Source organism: Lepidochelys olivacea (assembly GCF_965140295.1).
Source record: "Lepidochelys olivacea isolate rLepOli2 genome assembly, chromosome: 5".
Taxonomy (NCBI): Eukaryota; Metazoa; Chordata; order Testudines; family Cheloniidae; genus Lepidochelys; species Lepidochelys olivacea.
Genome location: NC_140415.1, coordinates 16657967 through 16682815, shown reverse-complemented (window position 1 = coordinate 16682815; position 24849 = coordinate 16657967). Strand labels below are relative to the sequence as shown.

At 42.2% G+C, this 24849-nt stretch overlaps 1 protein-coding gene across 1 annotated transcript in view; it reads right to left on the bottom strand.

Moving 5' to 3' along the window:
- LOC311520626 (tetraspanin-36-like) overlaps positions 1–8820 on the bottom strand; it is a 37904-nt gene extending 29084 nt beyond the window's left edge. Inside the window, exon 1 of the mRNA XM_084628209.1 lies at positions 8526–8820. Coding sequence (XP_084484335.1) covers positions 8526–8585 — 60 coding nt within the window. The 5' untranslated portion in view covers positions 8586–8820. The remainder of the gene's footprint in view (positions 1–8525) is intronic.
- Positions 8821–24849: the final 16029 nt, after the last annotated feature.

The following is a 24849-nucleotide window of genomic DNA, read 5'->3' as shown; positions in this document are numbered from 1 at the left end:
ACAGGAATAAAATATAAACTATCAATTTGTAAGCACCTAGAGGATAACAGGATTATAAGGGAGAGCCATGATGGATTTGTCAAGAACAAATCATGCCAAACCAACCTAATTTCCTTCTTTGAGAGTGTTACTGGCCTAGTGGATAGAAGGGAAGCAACAGATGTGATATATCTTCATTTTAGGAAGGCTTTTGACATAGTCTCACATGACAGTCTCATAAACCAACTCGGGGAAATGTGTTCTAGATGAAATTACTATAAGGTGGGTACACAAGACTATACTCAAAGAGTAGTTATCAATGGTTCACTGTCCAGCTAGGAGGGCGTATCTACTAGGGTCCCACAGGAGTCAGTCCTGGGTCCGATACCATTCAATATTTTCATTAATGACTTAGATAATAGAGTGGAAAGTATGCTTATAAAATTTCCATATGACACTAGACTGGGAGGGGCTTCAATAATTTAAAATGACTTTGACAACTTGGAGAACTGGTTTGAAATAGATATGATGAAACTGAATAAAGACAAGTACAAAGTACTACACTCAGGAAGGAAAAATCAAATGCACAGCTATAAAATGAGGAATAATTGGCTAGGTGGTAATACTTCTGAAAAGGATCTGGGGGGGTTATAGTAGATCAGAAATTGAATGGGTCAACAATGTGATGCAATTGTGAAAAAGGCTAATTTCAATCAGGGGTATATTAACAGGACTGTTGTATATAAGACAAGGGAGCTAATTGTCCCGCTCTACTCAGAGCTGGGGAGGTCTTAGCTCGAGTACTGTGTCCAATGCTGGGCACCACACTTTAAGAGAAATGTGGATAAACTGGAGAGAGACCAGAGAAGAACAAAAAAAATGAGCAAGTATTTGGAAAACCTGACCTATAGGGAAAGGTATAAAACCCCCCCAAACACCTGGGCATGTTTAGTCTTGAGAAAAGAAGACTGCGGTGGGGGGGCGGGCCTTGATCACAGTCTTCCAATATGTTAAGGGCTGTTATAAAGAGGACAGTAATCAATTGTTTTCCATGTCCTCTGAAAATGGAACAAGAAGTAATGGGCTTAATCTGCAGCAAGGGAGATTTAGGTTAGATATTAGGAAAAACTTTCTAAAACTATAAGAGTAGTTATGCACTGGAATAGGCTTCCAAGGGAAGTTGTGGAATCCCCATCTCTGAAGGTTTTAAAAAATGTGTTAGAGAAACAACTGTTAGGGATAGTCTATGTTTCCTTGGTCCTGCCCGAGCGCAGGGCACTGGACTAGATGACTTCTTGAGGTCTCTTCAGTTTCTATAGTTCTATGTTTATGTTTAAGAACTGCATCCCTTATTAAGCATGTAGTGTTTCCTCTGCTATTGACTTCAACAGGAATAGGTCAGGACTTGTAATTGGTTAGGATTATTTCTATGAGACCAAGTGTACTTTTTGTATCACGACATTTAGTACTAGTTTACACATCTGTCATAAATATAAAGGGAAAGATGACCACCTTTCTGTATACAGTGCTATAAAATCCCTCCTGGCCAGAGGCAAAATCCTTTCTCCTGTAAAGGGTTAAGAAACTAAGGTAACCCCACTGGAACCTGACCCCAAATGGCCAATGCGGGGACAAGATTCTTTCAAATCTGGAGGGGGGGGGGAACAAAGGGTTTGGTCTGTCTGTGTGATGCTTTGCCGGGAACAGATCAGGAATGCAGCCTCACAACTCCTGTTAAGTTAGTAAGTAATCTAGCTAGAAATGAGTTAGATTTCCTTTTGTTTAATGGCTGGTAAAATAAGCTGTGCTGGATGGAATGTATATTCCTGTTTTTGTGTCTTTTTGTAACTTAAGGTTTTGCCTAGAGGGATTCTCTGTGTTTTGAATCTGATTACCCTGTAAGGTATTTACCATCCTGATTTTACAGAGGTGATTCTTTTACCTTTTCTTTAATTAAAATTCTTCTTTTAAGAAGCTGATTGATTTTTCTTTGTTCTTAAGATCCAAGGGTTTGGGTCTGTGTTCACCTGTACAAATTGGTGAGGATTCTTATCAAGCCCTCCCCAGGAAAGGGGGTGTAGGGCTTGGGGGGATATTTTGGGGGAAGATGTCTCCAAGTGGTCTCTTTCCCTGTTCTTTGTTTAAACGCTCGGTGGTGGCAGCATACAGTTCAAGGACAAGGCAAAGTTTGTACCTTGGGGAAGTTTTTAACCTAAACTGATAAGAATAAGCTCAGGGGGTCTTTCATGCAGGTCCCCACATCTGTACCCTAGAGTTCAGAGTGGGGAAGGAACCTTGACATAGTGTGCTTTTCAGCCAAGGATCTCAAAAAGGCTTTAATAATGTAGGAAAATCACTTATCCCCATTCTTACAGAAAGAAAGAGAGGCATGAAGAAATAAGGATTTGCTGAAAGACAGACACTAAGTCAGCCAAGGCTAAACTGGGAATAACCCATTCTCCTGATATCTTGACCCATCCCCCAGACCACACTGTCTCACTTAACAAAAGCAAATACAATTGCCATTATCAAAAGTCTCCTGCATGGTCCTTACTGTTCACTCAATTTTTAATCTGAAGCTCTTCTGGAGGATTTTTTTCAGAATCTCTCTGGTGTCTTGGAGTGAGGCGTTCGAGTAAGCTTTAGTCGAGCCTGCACACATCCAAACCTGTTCTGGATTTTGGTGGATGTTTTGGGGTATACAAAGAATGCAGGGTCAGACCCTAAAGGGATGCCGGACACAAATCCTCTTAACAAAAATAGCTCAGCTCCTCTATGCAGAAATATATTGGATTCATCTAGTGTAAAATGCAAAGCACTTTCTCAGCTCTGGTTTGAAATTCAGTAATGTCAAGATGCCAGAAGGGTTTTGAGGCATTTTAACATTTCCCAGAACTAGTCATGTGGGCAGGGAAGGTGTTCACAAATGAAGCTCCCCCACCCTACCATTACTAAAAACTATCTGTGACTCAGTGTATGCTCTCATAGCCTTTCATAGGGCACTGTAACAGGATGGCCAGCTGTGATTTTCAAAAGTTAATTCCAGAATATTTCAGCAAATATTCTGTGTAACAATATTGGTTCTGGTGAAAAAAGTCAGAAAACCAGAAAAGCCTGATTTCCACTAAAACCAGGCCCACAGAGTGCCACGGGCCACTTCACTGGAAGTCCTGTATGTTGTCCAACATTTCTACTGCAAAGAAAGGCAGGGAGAGTGGGAGGAGGAGAACTTGTCGGAGTGGGAAGCCAAGGGGCCCACCTGTTTTGTGGGAACAGGTTGGAGTGAGGTCTGGCTGTGGGGATGGGTTGAAAAGGCAGGTGGTCCGAGAAGAAGCTTGAGGGTCAAGTGTGCAACCCTCTAGGAATAAAATTGAGAATAATTCACCCCTGATGTGCTGGTGCTGTGTTAAATAAAGTGACTCCTAATTAGAGCTGAGCAAAGGTCCGATGTAGTCATAGTAATTTACCTTGCCCTCCTACAGCACCTTTCATGAGAAGATCTCAAGTGTTTTAAAGACATTGAACCTCTCCAGACCCCATGTGAAGTAGATCAACATTATCATTTCTGTTCACAAATGTGCATCTGAGGCAGAGAGAATTAAGATTAAACATTTTAAAATTTGAAACTATGTTCATAGGTGCTGGAACTAGCGGTTCTAGGGGTGCTGCTACATCCCCTGGCTTGCAGTGGTTTCCATCATATACAGAGTTTACAGTTTGGTTCAATGGCTTTCAGCATCCCCACTATACAAATTGTTCCAGTACCCCTGACTATGTTAAGCTACTAAAGTTAGACATTTCAGTCTATGGTTGGGCCCTTAACTAAGTGACCTGCTTTTCAGAGGTGCTGAGCACACACAACTCCCAATAAACTCCCCCTTCACAGTAGCAATACCAGTATGTGTTTTGACATCAGCATCTCCTTTAGGGGAGTCACTTAATGCTGTATTTTTGGTAAGTAAGTAAAAGAGAAACTAATCTGTGATCTCTTTATTTGTAATAGTCACATGTAGACCGGCATTACGATAATGATCTGGGATCTCATACAAGGCTTACTGCATTTTTTAGACAGCATTTCAGTTCACCTCTACACAGTAATTCCTACCAAGGCATTGTAGCTGCAGCTTCTATTATGTAGGCGTAAGTTGAATTATTTCCCACAATCATTTTCAATCTGGGTAAGATGTGCAGTTTTTCAGTGCTTGGGCAAGAGAGGTATTGCTTACAGGCAAATTGAAATGCTGTTTGTAAATCCTGTAGGAGTTCTTAGATGATTATCAGAGCTACATGTAAAGACCAAGCTATCGCAAATTAACATATTCTAAAAGCTGAAAAATCAGTTCCTCCTTCACCTATCTGCCAAAACCTGAATTCAAGGTTCTGCATTTCCCCTGCAGGAGCTGAAGTCACTAATACATACAATGGTAATCATGAACAAGTTAGCATGTTAACCAAGTTACCCCACTCTCTTACCCAAATACAACAGGTTGTCATGTTCTAAGACTGTGCCTAGGAATGGAGAGCTTCTCTGCGGCACTGTAAGCTCACATGCTAGAAACCTGCAAGGAAACCCTAAGAACAGCCAAAATTAGACTGAAGTTTATGCTGCTGGTGGTTATTTGAGTTCCAATAAAGACAAACACAGTAAAGGAGAAAATCTGAGCTACGTATATTGTGTAGTTCCTCTCAAAGCAGGGGTAATTTCCATCTGCTTACAATGAAGTACTGCAGCATTTCCCTATGCTTCAAACAGGAAACAGCACACAGCAATTATAATTAACTGCACAGCAAACTAACATACTTCAATGGTTCCTACTTTATGCACTGTATGAAAACAGGACTGTAAAACCAGACACCAGGTTTCGGGGCTCTTGACCTCCTTTCTTTCAAGTGCTGAACTGCTTGTTGGATCACAGTCTCAATCTGGATACTTTCTCTTGCACATGCTGAAAACTTTAGTAAACATTTGATATTTCAAAAGTGTCAGTCCCATTTTCACACATCATGCTTAACGCTGCCCTCTCTCTAATATTTGCACACCAATCCCACTACTGACAATACAGAAATATCCATAGAAGGATCCAAGAGGAAGAAAAGTGCTTCACATTAGAAATGCTGATGACTTGAAGTCAGTCAATAGGAGTTTCATGCATGTCTCTGGGGGGCGGGACACTTTGGCCTGTGAAATCCAAGCTTTGGTTTCCATTGATGATCACGATGAAGGTATGAATGTTAATTCAAAAAGGGGAATTCTCCATCTCTTCTGTCCTCCCCTAATGTACATTCATCAACAGATTATTTCACTTTAACAAAGGGACTTGAGTTCCTTCTGATTTTGCTACATTTCAAGCCCTGAGCACAGCTCACCACAAAGGGGTTTATTTCTGAAAAGCTCACTTCTGTGAATGAAGTGATCTATCCGGTTCATTTCTTTCAGTCTATTACTGAATTACTCAAACTTTCCCACTTGGCAGGAAAGTCCCAAAATACTGACTGGAATCTTTATTGCCATTAAATTATATTACTGCAGTCACACTCACATGAGTTTTATCCCTAAAAATAACAGAGAATCATGACTGAAAGCTGTAGCTTTTATGTGGACTTGTTGGTCACTGTTAACAGTGAAGGGATCTGAAAAGGGTGTGGAGGGTACTGGTCACAAATTTTACACCAAGGTCTTCTTGACTTACATTCATACAACCTGAACCATTTCCCTCCCCGACCTGTTATTTTCCTGACTAATACTTTCAAAAAGATGTCATGTACTGTTTGTGAGGCAAACATTGGCATCTGTACTCTAGTTATTCAAAGATCTTTCTACATGATGAGAAAATTATAAGCCTGAAAATTCTTATGGAAAATGAGGTCTGAAGTGCCCCTGGAAACTGATAAACCCACAGAGGAGTCCAGTACTCCAGCTGCCATGAGACCAACTGTATAATCCAGCTATACTTTTACTTCTCAGTTTTTAACAGCAATTTTACCTTCAGAAACGCTAAAGACAAACTACTATACGGTTCTAAAAGTCAAAGTAATTTTTTACTCACAAACTTAGCAGATATACAACTAAATCATAATACTCTATGAAACCACTTCAGCAAGGACTTTGTACACAAGTACAGCATATTTAACCACACCCTAGTTAACCAAATGTTTCTTTAACTGGTTGGCTGAAAGTCCTGGTTAACCAAAACGTGGTCATGTCCCCTAACACAATGTGCATGATTCATTGCTCCCTCATTCAGCCAACCCCCCATTTAGTCAAACGGTTTTGATGTTGCAACCTGCACAGTTCATTTATATGTGTCCACTAACCTTTTAGGAGCTGCAAGACTAAGGAAGCTGCCAAATACACTGTTTCTATTTGAGCATGTTCACACACTTCAGAAACTTAAACACTTAATTGGATCCTCTTAATATCATGCATTTGTCTTGGGTTCCGGAACTAAATGTTCTCCATACAAAGTCAAAAAAACACCTGGTAATATGCCTGGGATGTAACATTTGGATCTAGATCTGAACTGAGTGTCCAGATCTGGGCTTTTGGTTCAGGACTGCCTGTCTCCAGAAAATAACCATTCAATTAATTTCATTCGTATGAAATGATCAAGTGTGCTACACTCAAACTTCTAAGTTTCATATTGAAAGTAAATTAAGAAAGCCCAAAATCAATGTATACAAGAAGCTGTGTCAGCTATGGGTGCTAGACACACTCCAGGCTCAGCAGAGTCCAAAAATCAATGCCTAATGAACAGTGAAACTTGCATTTTTTACTTGAAAGTGCTTCCAGCACTAACACATCTGAACTGCTTCACTGCTGGAGCAGAAATGAAGTGCAGCAGCCGGAACCATAAAGTAGCATATGAAGATTTTTCTCTGCTTTTCCTAGGTTGTAGAGTATGGTGCAGGGGTTCTCCAGCCATTTCATTCCATTCACCATTTTATAAGAATGAAATCCTCTCATGGACCTGCTTTCCCTTCTATCATCCCATTCTGTTTATTGCTTGGCTCCCTGATCACCAGAAAGGAGTTCATCGACCAGGGTTTGAGAACTGTGTATACTTTGGGTCTAATTCTCCTAGTAATCTCCATTAACTTTTAGCGTTATACCGTCTATGGCACAGGAAATCAGTTCTTGTTCCAGCCAGCAGAGAAGAGCATAATGAAATGGCTAGCATGCATGGATACCAATATATTTGCAAAAGTAATGGATAAAATAATGTGTACAACATTATAATATCCTCACCGTTTAAATGTTTCTTCTTTAAAACTAATCAATCAAAATCTTTCTTCTTTGAGTTTAGAATGAATTAAAACTCAGTTATATTGATCTGAATTTCATAAATGAGCACAGGATTTTGTTTTCTATTAAAAACAATTATTTTACAAATTCTCATGAATTAAAAGTTAATTTTAAAGAAAAACTTTGTGATAGCATTTAAAGCAAGAGATTAATAACTGTTAGCTACAGTTCAGATAAAGTCATGAACCACAAACATCATTTTTCAGAGACTGAAGCCCATTACTTATTTAAAGATTTTAAGAGAATAAGAAACTTTGTGCCCAGTTCTGATCTCCCCTACACTGAAATAAATAGAGTGTAGCTAACACTAATGGAGTTACACCATAGTACAACAAGCATTAATTGGAGAAAGCCCTATCTATGGCAAACATCCCAGGGAGGAAAGTCTGCTTCCCACCTAGCAGTTCACCTCCAGTCTCTGATATCACACAATATTCAGCTGGAGCTATGCTGCTTTACACCAGATGGGGATCTGCCCCCCTAACTCTCTGGTGTCCTCACGTTCTGTCTTTCATAAAATCTCACTTCATTACTGAAAACTCTGATATGGAATCTCTAGCATACTACCCTGAAGTGACCAGTTCTGGGCAGAGGCAGAAACCACCTGCCTTTAGTTAACATTTTTCATTGTCTTACATAGCCTCTTGCGCTTGGTTTCGCTAATAAAACTACTTTTAAAAGTTTAGTTGGGAAAAAAAAACAGTTATGTGTACAAAATTACATTAGCAAGTTTGCTTCCTTGCTGTGAGACAAAAGTAGATCAATGGACTTAAATGTGCATTTCTATACCAAATCCCCCTTCAGTTCCTCTTTAAGGCACATCTGCTTTGTACTGACGGTCACTCATTGCTCTCTGATCTTTCTTTAATTTGCCCAATAAAAACGGACAGTTGATCATATTAGTGTTAACACTCTCAAGGCAGTAATAAGAAGTAATAATGCGTAACAATTAACGTTGTTTCTAGAGCATGTAGCATACTAAGTTCTTTACAGTAAAAGAAGTACAGATACTGACCCCAAGCCTACAGTTCCTACTCAGACAAATCTCCCCATCAGCTTCAGTGGGGAATTTTGCCTGAGTAAGAACTGCAGGATCAGTCCCTGAATATCTGAAAACATCTGCAGTTAAATCAGGTCAGTGAAGAGAGAAAGGGGTGAGGACTGTCACGGGAAGCGAGTAGAGGCACCAGCCAGAGGACAGTCTGGGAAAGTTATCAAACTAGAGGTTCTTCTATCAAATTACCCAAAAGATGAGGCTGAGTAGCAGCAGCACTGTCTTGGAGGTGATCACGCCACAGTCCATGTTTCCTGCTGGCCTTGCAATCGAGCTGCGTGCAGAAAGATCTGGTGGCTTCTGCTGCCTATTCAGCAGAGTCTGTGTGTGTCAGATTTCTGTAAGCTTGTCTCCCACACCTCTCAGCTTCTTGTCTGAGCCTGCTCAGCTATCACATGGTTTGCAACTCGCTGGACCAGTCACATGCTCCTCAGCGTACAGAGCAAAACAACATCTTACAGTAGTGTCCTATCAGGACCCTATTCCTCTTTATTACTGTATGTAGTCTGACAGTCTAAAACAGATTACCGTAAACTTGCTAAACTAGCTCTGCAACTACAACTAAGTAGCTTACCATATAGACACTAATAGCAGTGCCACCACAACATAATCCTCGCCAGCATTGCCACACTTGAAGGAGTAGATCAAGACTAAGTAAGGCTCATATCTAACAGAACTTTTAAGGCCATCCTGAAAGCCTCTCCCTCTGAGCCAAGTCTCTGCTTACATACAGCTAGCCATATGGATTCTTGTCCTTCACCCACTCTTGAGTCTGTGATCTTCCTGAGTGAGGCACTCTTAAAGGGGCCAGTCACCCTGTCACAGGTAATAACCCTTTAAATAGTTTGTGATCCCTGGAGTGATGCTCACTGCATTTTATGTTTTACAAGTTGCCAGAAACCAGTCAAAGTAGCAGTATCTATTAAGTAGGGCTTGCATGCTTGTGTGTAGCAGCCACAGTTCTTTGGGATCCAGATATATTTGGGAGCAATATTATTTCTGTTGTGTAAAGCGCAAAAGACACACCACCTCTTTTAGCCTTTTCCCTCTATGCATCCCTCCCTGTGTTTATTTCTCACACCTTTGTTAGGTTTTTTTCACTCTCTCTCAGTTCTTGCTTAATTTATCCTCCTTCATTTTCTCTTTCCATCTTTCCCCCCCACATTCTCTCTCGCCTCATTTTATAGCACTTCTTCCTTCTCCATCCATTCCTCTCCCCATTCCACTCCGATACCTCAATCAAAGTCTTGATAGAGTCAAAAACCCCTCTCCATACAGAACCACAGAAACACAGAGCTGGAAGAGACTTCAAGAAAGTCTTCAGCCCTCTGAACTGAGGCACGACCACATAAACCTCGACCATCCCTGACAGGTGTTTGTCCACCCGGTTCATAAAAACCTCCAGAAGCCTATTCCAGAATTTAACTACCTTTATCGTTAGAAATTTTTTCCTAACACCTAACCTAAATCTCCCTTGCTGCAGATTAAGCCCATTACTTCTTGTTCTACCTTCAGTGGGCATGGAGAACACTTGAGCACAATCCTCTTTATAAGAGCCCTTAAACATATTTGGAGGTTGTTATCAGATTCCCCACACTGTTATACCAATAAAATAAAAACCAGCAGGATCTTTTTAAAGGGGAAAAGGCAAGATACCACATTTATTGTGAATACAGAAAGAATCATAGTAAGCAGTTATCAGATTTCAGAGTAACAGCCGTGTTAGTCTGTCTTCGCAAAAAGAAATGGAGTACTTGTGGCACCTTAGAGACTAACCAATTTATTTGAGCATGAGCTTTCGTGAGCTACAACATCCGATGATGCATCCTATGAAGTGAGCTGTAGCTCATGAAAGCTCATGCTCAAATAAATTGGTTAGTCTCTAAGGTGCCACAAGTACTCCTTTTCTTTTTGAGTAAGCAGTTAGTTATAGCTATAACATTCCATTCAATTTCATATTTATTCACACATTCATTCATACACACACACACACACAGGTTCTGCAAGGTTGTTATCATAGTTACCAACCTTAGAGTTGCTCATGCCAAGCCACTGGCCAGGTGGCCTGAACATCCCAGAATGACAATGACTGCCTAGGAAGGAGTACTGCGGAAAGGGATCTAGGGGTCATAGTGGACCACAAGCTAAATATGAGTCAACAGCGTAATGCTGTTGCAAAAAAAGCAAACATCATTCTGGGATGTATTAGCAGGACTTTTGTAAGCAAGACACGAGAAGTAATTCTTCTGCTCTACTCTACACTGATTAGGCCTCCTCTGGAGTCTTGTGTCCAGTTCTGGGCACCACATTTCAGGAAAGATGTGGACAACTTGGAGAGAGTTCAGAGAAGCGTGACAAAAATGATTAAAGGTCTAGAAAACATGACCCAGGAGGGAAGATTGAAAAAACTGGGTTTGTTTAGTCTGGAAAAGAGAAGACTGAGAGGGGACATGATAACAGTTTTCAAGCAGGTAAAAGGTTGTTACAAGGAGGAAGAAGAAAAATCAGACCCAGGACTGACTCCTGCGAGACACCACTAGATACACCCACCCTCCCAGTTGGACAGTGAACCATTCATAACTACTCTTTGAGTATGGTCTTTCAACAAGTTGTGCGCCCACCTTATAGTAATTTTATTTAGCCCACATTTCCCTAGTTTGCTGATGAGAATGTCACGTGGGACTCTGTGAAAAGGCTTTCTGAAATCAAGATTTAGCACATCTACTGCCTCCATCCTATCCTCTAGGCCAGTAACCCTGCCAAAAAAGGAAATTAGGTTAGTTTTGCGTGATTTGTTCTTCACAAATCCTTGTTGGCTCTTCCTCATAATAACCTTATTATCCTCTAAGTGCTTGCAAACTGATTGTTTAATCATTTGTTCCAGTATATTTCCAGGTATTTGAAGTTGTATAACTGGTCTGTAATTCCCCTGTTCCTCTTTGTTCTTTTTTAAAGATAGGCACTATGCTTGCCCTATTCCAGTCCTCTGGGACCTCACCCCATCCTCCATGAGTTCTCGAAGATAATTGCGAACAGTTCTGAGATTGCTTCAGCTAGTTCCTTAAGTACCCTAGGATTAATTTTATCTAGGATCAGAGTGAAGAAATCTGAGCTGGAGCCACTGTCAAGCAAAGAAGCCCTCTTCTGCAGGCAGCGCCATCTAAGAAGCCCCCTTCCATGACAAAAGACTTGGATGTCCCCACCCAGGACTGTTCCAATTTAAGATTGCCTCCCCTTGTCATATCAGTTGACTTCAGCATTGCTTTGCTTGAGAGCATATATTTCACCATATCCAGCGCCTTCTGTTAGGACATTTTCACTGCACTACATTGTGGTGGATCCTCCATCAATAGCAATTTTTAAATCAAGACTGGATCTTTTTCTAAAAGATATGGTCTAGTTCAAACAGGAATTATTTAAATGGCCTGTGTTACTCAGGCGGTTAGAGTAGATGATCAGAAAGTGGTGTGGCTTTATAATCTGTTAATTATGAATCACTAATCATCACTGTAACTAGGTGAAATTACCTCATCATGCTGATTACCCAGTGTCCACCCAGTAACTTTTTGTGTATAGTTGCAGACATCTCCAAGGTGTCAGGAAGCTGGACTACAACGGTGTGAACTGCGATGGAGAATCAGTTACATCCAGTTGTGACAGATTTGGCACTGCTCTGTAATAAATGTATGAATACTGTATGTTAACCTGGCTACTGGGATGTTTACTGTATAAATATATTCGTTTAGTTCAATACGGGTTGTCAGAAAAAACAAGCAGGAATGGAAAGAATGGCTCAAGATTAGCCACTTCTCAGCAAACACATGAGACTTAAGAGACAATACCAAAACAGAAAAAGACCTGCGAGCACAGGAGATCACAAGAACTCGATCAGGTTTATAACACACACTCTCAAGAGAGGATACTAGTTACTGGACCGATCCAGGCTGAGACACAGGGACCTCCTGTGACATCTGAAGAAGTTAGGCCTGCCTAGGTTACCATCAGGAGATGCTCAGACTTTAGGTAAGACAGACATTGTGTGCAGACTGTTGGTTGTTTTTAAATCCTTTTCCTCTAAATGCTTTGGTCCTACTGTTAAAATTAACAGTGCCTGGGTTTAGGAAAGCCATCTGGTCACTCTGTTCATCACTGGTCACAGATTCAAGAAAGGAAGAATCACAGATGCTCAAACTCACATGGATCTGCTGGGTTAGGGTAAACATGGTTGATACACAGAGTACTGTAGCCCAGAGGCTGGTCTAACAGTGGGAGGATTGCAAAATTCCACCCCAAGATAGGTAAAGGCATGATGCCCGACACCTGTGGGGGTGCACTCAGAGAAACCAGAAAAGGGCAGAGATACAGCTAGCCCTGCAACCACGACACCAGTCATCATGACACTGGATGTAATACACACTCTGGATTGGGCACCTCTTCTCTATATGGCTTTTAAATTAACTTCTGAAGAAATGAAGCCTGGATATTTTACTTCGAATTGAATGTTGTCCATAACGAAATCTGACCATAACAATGTGACATGTGCCTCTGGGTACCTAGCACTCCTATCCCAGGCTCCCTTCAGGCACAGAGATCCCTCCAAGTTTACACTTGACTGCTTTCTCATGTTAGGCAAATCAGCTTTTCCAGAAGAATTAAAGAGACATGAATAACCCTAGAAATGAGGTCAGGAATAAGGCTGATTCCAGAAAAGAAACTCTTTGCTGCAGGTAGGGGTAAACCCAAGCAACCAAACTCAGACCTGGATACCAATATCTCCAAAGTTCATTGTTGTTCAGATTCTGGGTTTTGGCTCAGGCCAGTCGCTGTCTGGAAGCCATAGCAATTGAAGTGATTATTATTCATAATTTATATAGTCATGATTACTTTATTAATAAGAAAAAACATTGCAACAATTTCACTTTTCCTTGAAATGAAGCAGGTTGAAATATTGGAAAAGAAAGGAAATTCATACAGCTGTTTGGGAACCAGAATTTCTCTTTCATGGGAAATTCCATAATTTTTGCAAGGGGGAAGTGTACCAAAGGAAGTGTACCAAACTGGAAAAAAAATGTCAAATTTCAAAAATTCCTGTGACATTTTTTTGAAAAAAAAAATTCATTGTAGGTCCATTGAAATGTTTAAATTTTGATTTTTTGTTTCATTTGTATTTTATATTTTTAAATTTTAATTTGCATTATCTTTATTTTATTTTATAAAATATGTAAATATAAAATAAAAGAGAAAATACATTTCTAAAAGACATTTAATCAAAATTGACATGTTCCTGTGGAACATTTCAGTTTCAATGAATCAATATTTTCCAAAGGAAAAACATTCCAGTTGAAAATTTTCCACCAGGTCAACACATGAATACAAGCCAAAATACAAGTTACAATAATATAATCACTGTAACCTAAAGGTAGTTTTACAAGGCAAAGATCATATTTAAATTGGGTTGCCAGGTGTCCTCTTCAAAAAGGGTCAAAAAGGGACCCTGGCAGCTCCAGTCAGCACAGCTGACTGGGCCATTAGAAGTCCGGTTGGTGCGGGGCTGGTAGGCTCCCTTCCCGGCTCCCAGGAAGCAGCCGGCAGCTCCCTCCGAGTCCTAGGCATAGAGGCAACCATGGGGACTCCACGCACTGCCCCCACCCCGAATGCCGGCTCTGCAGCTCCTATTGGCTGGCAATTGTGGACAATGGGAGCTGCAGGGGCAGTGCCTGCAGTGGGGGCAGCAGCAGTGCACAGAGACCCCTGGCCACCCATACAACTAGGAGTGGCAGAGACATGTCGCAGCTTCCCAGTAGCTGCCTCAGGTAAGCATCACCTGGAGCCTGCACCCCTCACTCCCTCCCGCATCTCTGCCCCAGCCCTAAGCCCCCTCCCACACTCCGAACCCCCCACCCCTGGCCCCACCCCAGAGCCTGCTTCCCAGGCCGGAGCCCTCACCCCCCACCCTGCACTCCAAACCTCTCGGCCCCAGCCCAGAGCCCCCTCCTGCACCCCAAACTCCTCATTCCCATAGCCCTCACCCCCACCCCCTGCCCCAGCCTGGAGCCCTCTCCCACACAACAAACCCTTTGGCCCCAGTCCCCAGCCTGGAGCCCCCTCCTGCAACCCAAATCCCTCATCCCAACCCCCACCCCAGAGCCCTCACCTCCTCCCACACCCCCACCTCCTGCCCCAGCCCAGAGCCCCCTCCCGCACCCTGAACCCCTCACTTCTGATCCCACCCTGGAGCCGGCACTCCCCAGCTGGAGCCCTCACCCCCTCCTGCCTCCCAACCCCCTGCCCCAGCCTGGTGAAAATGAGAAAGTGAGTGAGGGTGGGGGAGAGCAAGTGACGGAGGGAGGGGAGATGGAGTGAGTGGGGGTAAAGGGCTTGGAGAAGGGGTGGGACAGGGGGCAGGGCAAGGGTGTTTGGTCTTGTGCAATTAGAAAGTTGGCAACCCTATATTTAATTCAGAGCAGGTGATATTCAAGTCATTCATCTAAAGGTCTATGGCTGAAATAGCAACCAGCCACAGCACCCCTGCACCGTTTACATGGAGTGCTAGGGCTACTGAATTGATTCTTAACATTAATCCCAAGGTCTACCTTCTTTCCAGCCCTCCCTTACATGATTCTTCCTTCCCCATGCCTGTTTCACATGTGATTACCCCTCCGCAGCCCACCATGAGACCCTCTCTACCAGGGCAAATTGAATCCCTGCTGGATGGATGGGGGCTCACTATTATGCAGGTGCTGAGGAGTCTAAATTAGAAAGCTTTCTTTCTCATGTAAGTTTTGTGGGATTTTTTTTTTTTGCAGCTGCATTATATCTGGAGTGCATTGGGCAGCTCTTGTTGAGGCACAGTAAACATTTCCATTCTGAACACCCTTTTGCAGTTGCTTGTAACTTGGTTAGTCACCTTTCAGGCTGAAATTTTTCAGGTCTGCTCTCTGCCTTAAAGTGTGCTTGTGTTTTAAGTTTGAAGAGTTCAGCTGATTTGAGTAGGAAAAGGGGGGAGGGGAGATACACTTTTGCCATTATTTAAAAAAAAAAAAAGTTTCCAAGCTTTTATTTTAATAGCTCTAGTGAGTCAAGAGTTTTGGACACAAATTTGAAAATTGGGAGGGACATTAATACAACAGAGATTTATAAATCATTCTCAAGCTGAAACTTAACATACAAGCCACAGCCCAAATGTACTGGGCCAAATGTATTCCTGGTGTAATTTCGCTGAAGTAAATAATGCCCTATATCAGGGGTGGCCAACCTATGGCTCCGGAGCCACATGCGGCTCGTCAGAAGTTAATCTGCGGCTCCTTGTAAAGGCACCGACTCCAGGGCTGGAGCGACAGGCGCCAACTTTCCAATGTGTTGGGGGGATGCTCACGGCTCAGCCCCTGGCTCTGCCAGAGGCCCTGCCCCCACTCCACCCCTTCCCACCCCCCTCCCCTAAGCCTGCCGTGCCCTCACTCCTATCCCTCCCCCCCAGAGCCTCCTGGATGCCACGAAACAGGTGATTGGGAGGTCCGGGGAGGGAGGGGAAGGCACTGATCGGCGGGGCTGCCAGTGGGTGGGAGGTGCTGGGGGCCAGGGGAGCTGATGGGGGGCTGCTGACCTATTACTGTGGCTCTTTGGCAAAGTACATTGGTAAATTCTGACTCCTTCTCAGGCTCAGGTTGGCCACCCCTATATCCTTTCTGTGGTGGAAACTTTGAAAAAACAACCTGTAATTTAGAACATAAGAATGGCCATACTGGGCCAGACCAATAGTCCATCTAGCCCAGTTTCCTGTCTTCTGACAGTAGTCAATGCCTGATGCTTCGGAGGGAATGAAGAGAACAGGGCTACCAGCAAGACCCCCCCATTCCTTGTTGTCCAGTCCCAGCATCTGGCAGCAAAATGTTTAGGGACATGACCTGACTAATAGCAATTGATAGACCTATCGTCCAGGAACTTATTTAATTCTTTTTTGAACTCAGTTATAGTTTTGGCCTTCACAACATCCTCTGGCAACCAGTTCTCCTTGTGGGTTCCAGGACTAGCTGCTCCAAGAAGCAGTCATTAATGGTGTCTAGACACTTTATCTCTACATCCCATCCTGAGGTGACATGTACCCAGTCCATGTGGGGATAGTTGAAGTCCCCCACTAATGTTGAGTTTTCTGTTTTAATAGCCTTTCTAATTTCCCTGAGCACTTCACAATCAACATCACCATCCTGGTCAGGTGGTCAGTAGCATATTCCTACTGCTATACTCTTATTATTCAAGCATGGAATTTCTATCCATAGAGATTCTATGGTACAGTTTGATTCATTTAAGATTTTTAGTATATTTGACTCTATGCTTTCTTTCACATATAGTGCCACTCCCGCAACAGCACAACCTACTCTGTCATTCCTATATATTTTGTACCCTGATATTACCATGTCCCATTGATTATTATCATTCCAACAAGTTTCTGTGATGCCGATTATATCAATATCCTCACTTAATACTAGGTATTGTAGTTCACCCATCTTCATATTTAGACTTCTATCATTTGTATAGAAGCACTTATACAATTTGTCACTTTTTAGTTGTCTGCTTTGATTTGATGTAATTGGATGGAATTCTTTTTCATTTGACTGTTTGTATTCAGTTCGTACCTGTATTTTGTCTACTTCTATCACCCCATCTTTACTAGGATATAGAAAATCCCCGTTAATAGATCTACCCCTAATGAATGTCTCTTTCCAAACCATGTGCTCCTCCACACCTGTCATATTTCCCCCCCTCCCCCCCAGTCCTTAGTTTAAAAAATCCTCTATGACCTTTTTAATTTTACATGTCAGCAATCTGGTTCCCTTTTGGTTAGGTGGAGCCCATACTTCCTGTATAGGCTCCTCCTTTTCCAAAAGGTTCCCCAGTTCCTAATAACCTAAATTCCTCCTCCCTACACCATCATCTCATCCATGCATTGGGACCCTGTAGTTCTGCCTGTCTTACGGACCCTGTGCATGCATTGGAACCATTTCAGAAAATGCTGCCATGGAAGTCCTGAACTTTAATCTCTTACCTAGCAGCCTAAATTTGGTCTCCAGGACCTCTCACCTACCTTTCCCTATGTCACTGGTACCTAAGTGTACCACAACCACTGTCTCCTCCCCAGCACTGCACATAAGTCTGTCTAGATGTTTCAAGAGATTTGCAACCTTCACACTTGGCAGGCAATTCACCATGTTGTTCTCCTGGTCATCACAAACCCAGCTATCTATATTTCTAATGATCAGATTCCCCATTACTATTACCTGTCTCTTTCTAATAACTGGGATTCCCTCCCCTGGAGAGATATCCTCAGTGTGAAAGGATACCATGATATCATCTGGAAGGAGGGTCCCAACTATAGGATTGTTTCCCTCTGCTCTAGTTTAATGTTCTCCTTCCCCAAGATTTTCATCCTCCCCGAAAGCACAGCGGCTGTCAGGCTGCGGGTGGGACTGCTCTACTGCATCCCAGAAAATCTCATCTATGTACCTCTCTGTCTCCCTTAGCTCTTCCAGTTCAGCCACTCTGGTCTCAAGAGCCTATACTGAGTCTCTGAGGACTATGACCTCTTTGCACAGAATGCACACATATGCCACCTGCTCACATGGCAGGTAATCATATGTGCTGCATTCAGTGCAGTAAACTGAATAGCCCATCTCTGAGCTATTGGCGTGTTATAAATAAAGTCTAACTTGGATTAGCTGTACCTAGGATTGCTACTATTTGTTAAACCAAGAACCACACTCTTCATTGCACAAATGACGCATCTAGTGTGAGCTTTTCAGTTGTACATTACTGGAACTTTATCTAGGAAAGTGCTACATGGATTTGTATAGCTGTACAAAAGAAGAGTTAACTGAAAATATGTAAACAGGATTGTTCCACAGATTCATAGATTCTAAAGCCAGAAGGTACCATTGTGATCATCTAGTCTGACTTCTTATACACCACAGGCCATAGAACTTCCTCAAAATAATTCCTAGACCATATCTTTTAGAAAAAACATCTCATCTGGATATTAAAAATTGTCAATGATGGAGAATCCACCACGACCCTTGGTAAACCATTCCAGTGGTGAATTACTCTCAGCATTTAAAAATTATGCCTTATTTCCAGTCTGAATTTGTCTAGCTTCAACTTCTAGCCATTGGATCATGTTATAGCTTTCTCTGCTAGATTGGAGAGCCAAATATTTGTTCCCCACATAGGTAATTATAAACTGCAATAATTTCACCCCTTAAACTTCTCTTTGTTAAACTAAATAAATTGAGTTCCTTGAGTCTGTTACTATAAGGCATGTTTTCTGATCTTTTAATCATTCTTGGGGCTCTTCTCTGAACCCATTGCAATTTATCAACCTTGTTGCCAGCACCCAGTGCCGAGAGGTAAAACAACAGCAGGGGTTGGTTCGCTACCCGGTGTGCTTCACCCAATAATCACAACAGAAGCAGAAAAGTTTATTTGAAGCTTCAAAAAGGTACAGGGAGATTAGAATCTCAAATCCTGCACACAGAGCAAGAAGTTACACAGACTTTTATACATCCTTTCTTCAGCATACTTATCCAATAGCAAGCTGCCTTAAGTATCCATATAGCCAGCCAATCCAGTTACCAGCTAGTTCTCTTGTTTTTTGTATCATTTGTTAAACTATACATATGTAACCCTTCTGCCAGGCCAAGTTGATAGCAGCAAGGGCCGGGTTCAGTACACAGGGGTTCCCTCTCATTAAAGCAAATGCAAAACTGGCTCGAGCCCCCACCCAGTGACCTGGGAAAATCTTACACACCCCCTGGGCGCCTCAAGGAGGCAATACTTCCCCTCTCGCAAGCACAGAGTCTTGGTGTAGTAGAGAATCTTTAATAACATGAGGCAAACAACATCAGCATTAAATTGGGGAAACACCACAACTAGTGTTCATTAACCAAACCATGAACACTGACCCACCCCAGAAAATTGGGCCACATCCTTTCCCTCAGGCTCTTGAGTCCCAGAACCCAAACGTCTCTTGAGTCCAGTAATCCACAAATCACCCAAAGTCCAAAAAAAGTCCAGCCCCGGAGTTCAGAAGTTCACCTGCAGAGTGTTACTCCCCAATCTGGCTAAAATGTGCCTGGGTGTGGGGGAAAGAGGTAAGGGGCACCTTACGTGTCCTGAAGCTGACTGCCCCACAGGGCTCTGCTCCGCTCCACCACGACCGGCTCCGCTCTGCACAGCTCACCGTCTCACGACCGGCTCCGCTCGCCGTCTCACGAACACACCGCTGTCTCACGAACACACCGCTGTCTCACGACCGGCTCCGCTCAGCTCGCCGTCTCACGAACAAACCGCTGTCTCACGACCGGCTCCACTGCACACTAGATCTTCCGGCTCCCCACTACTTGACACAGTGCTCAGTGATTTCAGCTCATAGTAGTGGTAGCCTTAGTGCTGGTGCACTATAAGGCTGAAGTGAATTCAGCACAGTACCTGTAACAAAACTCTTAATAGACCCAAAATTAGCTCTGACATTCCACAGTGGAGAGAGACAGAGGTGCAATTGGTGCTTCAGGCCCTCACAAAGGGGCCTACACCACCAGGCACTAATACCTGTCTCAAGTCTCTCTCAATTCACAGAGTTTTGGAACCCATGTCCCTTGCCTAGTGAGTGCTACTCAGTTGATGGTGAGTCCTCCATCATAACCAAAAGGCCAAGTACAGTTCCAAGCACAGTTCCCATAATCAGGGTACTAACAATTTATTCTTCCCGCCCCAATAACAGAGACACTGGGGATCCCACAGCATCCAAAGTGACGATTTGGGCAGTTATGGCCTCATTCTAGGCGGGGTGGGTGTGCCTATGCAAATGAGATCAGCCCCTGAAGTTCTTTTCCACAACTTGCCACACCTCACCACCAGATGTCAGGGTGGAGCCCACCCTGTCTCTGCTTACACATAAAGCTGCTTTATTCAGCATTTTTCTTCCATATCTGCCCTGTTTGGCCTTGTTTAGTTTCAGGCAGTCTGACTCTGCAACATATTGTTGCAGATCTTCAGCATAACTGCTGTGAGTGCCTCCAGGCGTGGGGGGCCAAGGACACTTGGGCCTAGTACGCAGAGCTGCTGCGAGTGCCTCCAGGCAGGAGGGGGGGCCAAGGACACTTGGGCCTAGTGCGAGGGGGCTTCATCGACACTCGTGGTCTTCCATCCCCTCGAGTTACCTAGTGGCCATGCCCCAGTGTCCCCAACAACCTCCTTCTTGGATTGTGGGCACCAGAACTGGACATAGTATTCCAGCAGCAGTTGCATCAATACCAAAGACAGAGGTAAAATAACCTCTCTATGCCTACTCAAGATTTTTATGCATCCCAGGATCACATTAGTTCTTGTGGCATAGCATCACATTGGGAGCTTATGTTCAGGTGATTAGCTACTATAACCCCCAAATCTTTTTCAGAGTCACTGCTTCCCAGGATAGAGTTTCTTATGCTGTAAGTATGGCCTACCTTCTTTATTCCCAGATGAATACATTTATATTTTGATGTATTAAAATGCATATTGTTTGCTTGTGCGCAGTTTACCAAGCAATGCAAATTGCTCTGAATCAGTGACCTGTCTTCTGTGTTATTTACCACTCCTCTGATTTGTGTGTAATCTACAAATTTTATCAGTGATGATTTTAGGTTTTCTTCCAGGTTATTGACAAAAATGTTAAATAGCATAGAGCCAAGAGCCAATCCCTGCAGGGCTCCACTGGAAACTGACCATCTCCATGACCATTCCTGGTTTACATTTGCATTTAGAGACCTATTAGTTAGTCAGTTTTTAATCCATTTAAGATGTGTCATGTTAATTTTACATAATTCTAGGTTTTTTAGTCACAATGTCATGTGGTACCAAGTCAAACACTTTTAAAAAGTCTATTACAGCAACCGTATAACCTTTATTAACCAAATTTGTAAACTCATAAAAATATCAAGTTAGTTTGACAGAATCTATTTTCCATAAACACATGTTGATTTGAATTAATTATACTACCCTTCTTTAGTTCTTTATAAATCAAGTCTCATGCCTGTTGCTCCATTATCTTACCCAGGATCCATCTCAGGCTGACAGGCCTATAATTACTCATGTGATCCAGTTTACTTTTTTAAACACTGACACATTAGTTTTCTTCCAGTCTTCTGGAACCTCCCTAGTATTATTGAAAATTAACATTAATTGGTCCATCAAGATCTTCAGCCAGCTCTTTTAAAACTCTTGGACAAAACTTATCTGGATCTGAGGATTTAAAATGTCTAATTTTAGTAGCTACTGTTTAATATCCTCCAGAGATACTAGTGGAATGGAAAGAATGTTATCACAATATGATGAGACTGTACCATCTGTTTTTTCCCCAAATACGAACAGAAATATTTATTGAACACTTCTATCTTTCCTGCACTATTAATGACAATTCTATCATATCCATCTAGTAGCAGACCAATATTATTGTCTGGATTATTTTTGTTCCTAATATATTTTAAAAACTCCTTCTTGTCCTTAATTCTGATAGCCACAAATTTCTCCTTGAGTCGCTTTCCTTGTCAGTTTTCAACATCTGATTTATATTCATTAATATCAACTTCCCCTTTCTTCTACTGGTTATATTTTATTTTTTACAACTGCTTTCACTTCCCCTCTAAAACAGGCTGTTTTTTTTTAACCAGCATACCCTTCTTTCTTGATAATGGCTTTTTTGGCACCTAGTAACCCAGTTTGGAAGGGAGCAGGATAAATGACATTTTAGACTAAAGTTTACTTTTGTGAAATATTTGAAGATCAAATTCTAGACATGGACATAGCTATGTCATTGTTAAGGTACTGTGTTAACTGCACCTTTAATTCTCCAAAAGGTTTGTCTACGACACTGTCAGCCATGTTTCAGAGTAACAGCCATGTTAGTCTGTCTTTGCAAAAAGAAAAGGAGTACTTGTGGCACCTTAGAGACTAACCAATTTATTTGAGCATGAGCTTTCGTGAGCTACAGCTCACTTCATGTTATGTTCAAATCATACAAATGAGACCCACACAGTGCTCTCTCCCAGAGACTTTACTTTTGGGTTTTTTTATCTTAACCTAAACTGAAAGTCATTCAGACTGAAAGTCTTTGTTCTTTATATATAAAATTTCAACGCTCTACAAAAAGGCAGAAAACATGGTTGTAAATGACAGCCCATGTACTTGCTGTCATATAGAAAACTGTGATCTTTACATTAGAGAGGTGCCAAGGAAGGAGCTAAAAGTAGACAGAGGCTAATTGATCTGACAGTAACAGCTATCATAATGAAGTATAAGGGGGGGGAATCTTAATATTAATAAAAGTCAAATTATATTATACTCTGCTAGCTCAGAGAAGGTTTCTTATATTTAAAATAAATAAATAAAAAATCTTGCCTTCAATTCCTAGTATTAATTGATGCTTTGGACTATTTTGTTTGTAAAATAAAATAAAAATACACTCCCTTTGCAAGCTTCTTGGTACTTTATGTCTGAATATCTGAGCTCAGGATCAAGCCAGGGATGCTCTGTGGAAGCTTCACGGTCAGGTTTTCTCAAAATTCAGGGCTAAAAAGGAAAACTGTTTGGTGACTCAGAAAACCTATGTGCTGTCCAGCAAATGGAACTGGAATAAATTGTTTCCCTGTTTAGGGAAAGGGAAGACATGACTCAGTAAGGGCTGCCTATTAGGAACTAAATAGTTCAGCAAAGGGGAAAAGCAATTTTTAAAAAGTACTTTTCCTCTATTCCCTGTGCCAAATCCTCAGCTATCATTCAGTGCATCCGATAAAGTGAGCTGTAGGTCACGAAAGCTTATGCTCAAATAAATTTGTTAGTCTCTAAAGTGCCACAAGTACTCCTTTTCTTTCAGTTTAAGTTTCCCGTCTGGTTTCACAGATTCATCAACTTATGTCCCAGTAGTAAAAATATAAGTGTTTTCTCAGCAATTTTTCTTTATTCTCATTTCTAAAATAGACAAATTATTGCAATACTGTATTTAGCTAATAACCCAAGGACTCTGCGTAGTGACAAGTATGAAGTCTTTATAAAACACTAAACTGTAACATCACAGCATTTGCATTCATCAGTGCATTCATGTATGTTTGCTTGCATTTCAAAGGGCATCACTTCACTAAAAATAGAATTTCGTTTCCTGTAGCATCTTTCACAACCAAATATCCAAAGTATTTGTACAGAGCCACCAGACACTATTAATACACTGTGCAGACAAACCCGACAGCAACCATAGTGATACTTTCTGCAACAGCTCACACACAACTTTGGCCATTCAACTCTGATTCGTTGTAAGAGGGAATTTTGGCCAAAGCACAAACCTTACTTGTTCCTAAAAGTGACATCTGTAATCTCCACAGAGATGGTGAGCAAGGAGGACCCAGGTTAATGTCTCATTGACGAGACATTTCTAATTTACAGCATCCCCACAGTACTGCACTGAAATAAAAGCATTGGATAGGAGCTCACGTCTTAATGTGAAACTTGAACATCACTAGCCCAGCGGCAAGATTACTACCAGCTAAACCATACTGTGTCACAATACCTTCCAAACACATTTGGCTCTAATGTATATTAGGACACATCATATTGTCTTTATGATTTAATACATATCATCTTGACATTGCTGGGATTATTCATTCCTCCTGCCTTTCCTTTTCATTCCCTTTTCTCTAGTTACCCTGTGCCCCTCCATGCTTGAGAGAGAGAGATGAGAATAGTAGCTTTTCCATCTATCAGTGAGGGGAGAGAAAAGAGCAGCTGATCTTCCTCATCCCCATGTGATGGTTAGGGTAAGAGAGAAAGCTTGACTGACAGGACTTTTCCCAGGGCATGCCAGCAAAGCAAATTGATCTTGTGCTGCCCTAAACTAGGTGTAAGCGGGGGAATAGTCCCGCTATTTTGGGGAACTTTCCTGGCTTCTGCACTACCCCGGTGAAGTGGGCTAGCGAAAGGATCGGAGTCCTCGCTCCCGTTTCCTTTACCCAGTGGCCTCCCTGTCGTTGAGGACTCCTCTCCCACTCTCCTGTCTGGCAGAGTCCTCGTAACCCCAACAAGGCTGAGCCTGGGATTCCTGGGAGGCTTGACCCCCAACCCTGCTGTGGTCACCTAGGACAGGAGCTAGGGTGTCCCCACTCTGGGGTACTCTCTCTGCACTGGGCACTTCTCTAACCCACTAACCATTACATACAACTGAAAGCAAATGCAAGTTATTTAATCAACAATTAATTTTAAAAAGAATAAGGGAAAATGGGAAAGGTTAAAGGCAACACATCAACCTGCTCTGTGGCAGGGAACATCACAAACAGTCTCTGGAATGTCAGGGCAGTTAACAATCTCTTCCTTAAAAAGAAAAGGAGGACTTGTGGTACCTTAGAGACTCACCAATTTATTTGAGCATGAGCTTTCGTGAGCTACAGCTCACTTCAATTGAAAGCTTATGCTCAAATAAATTGGTGAGTCTCTAAGGTGC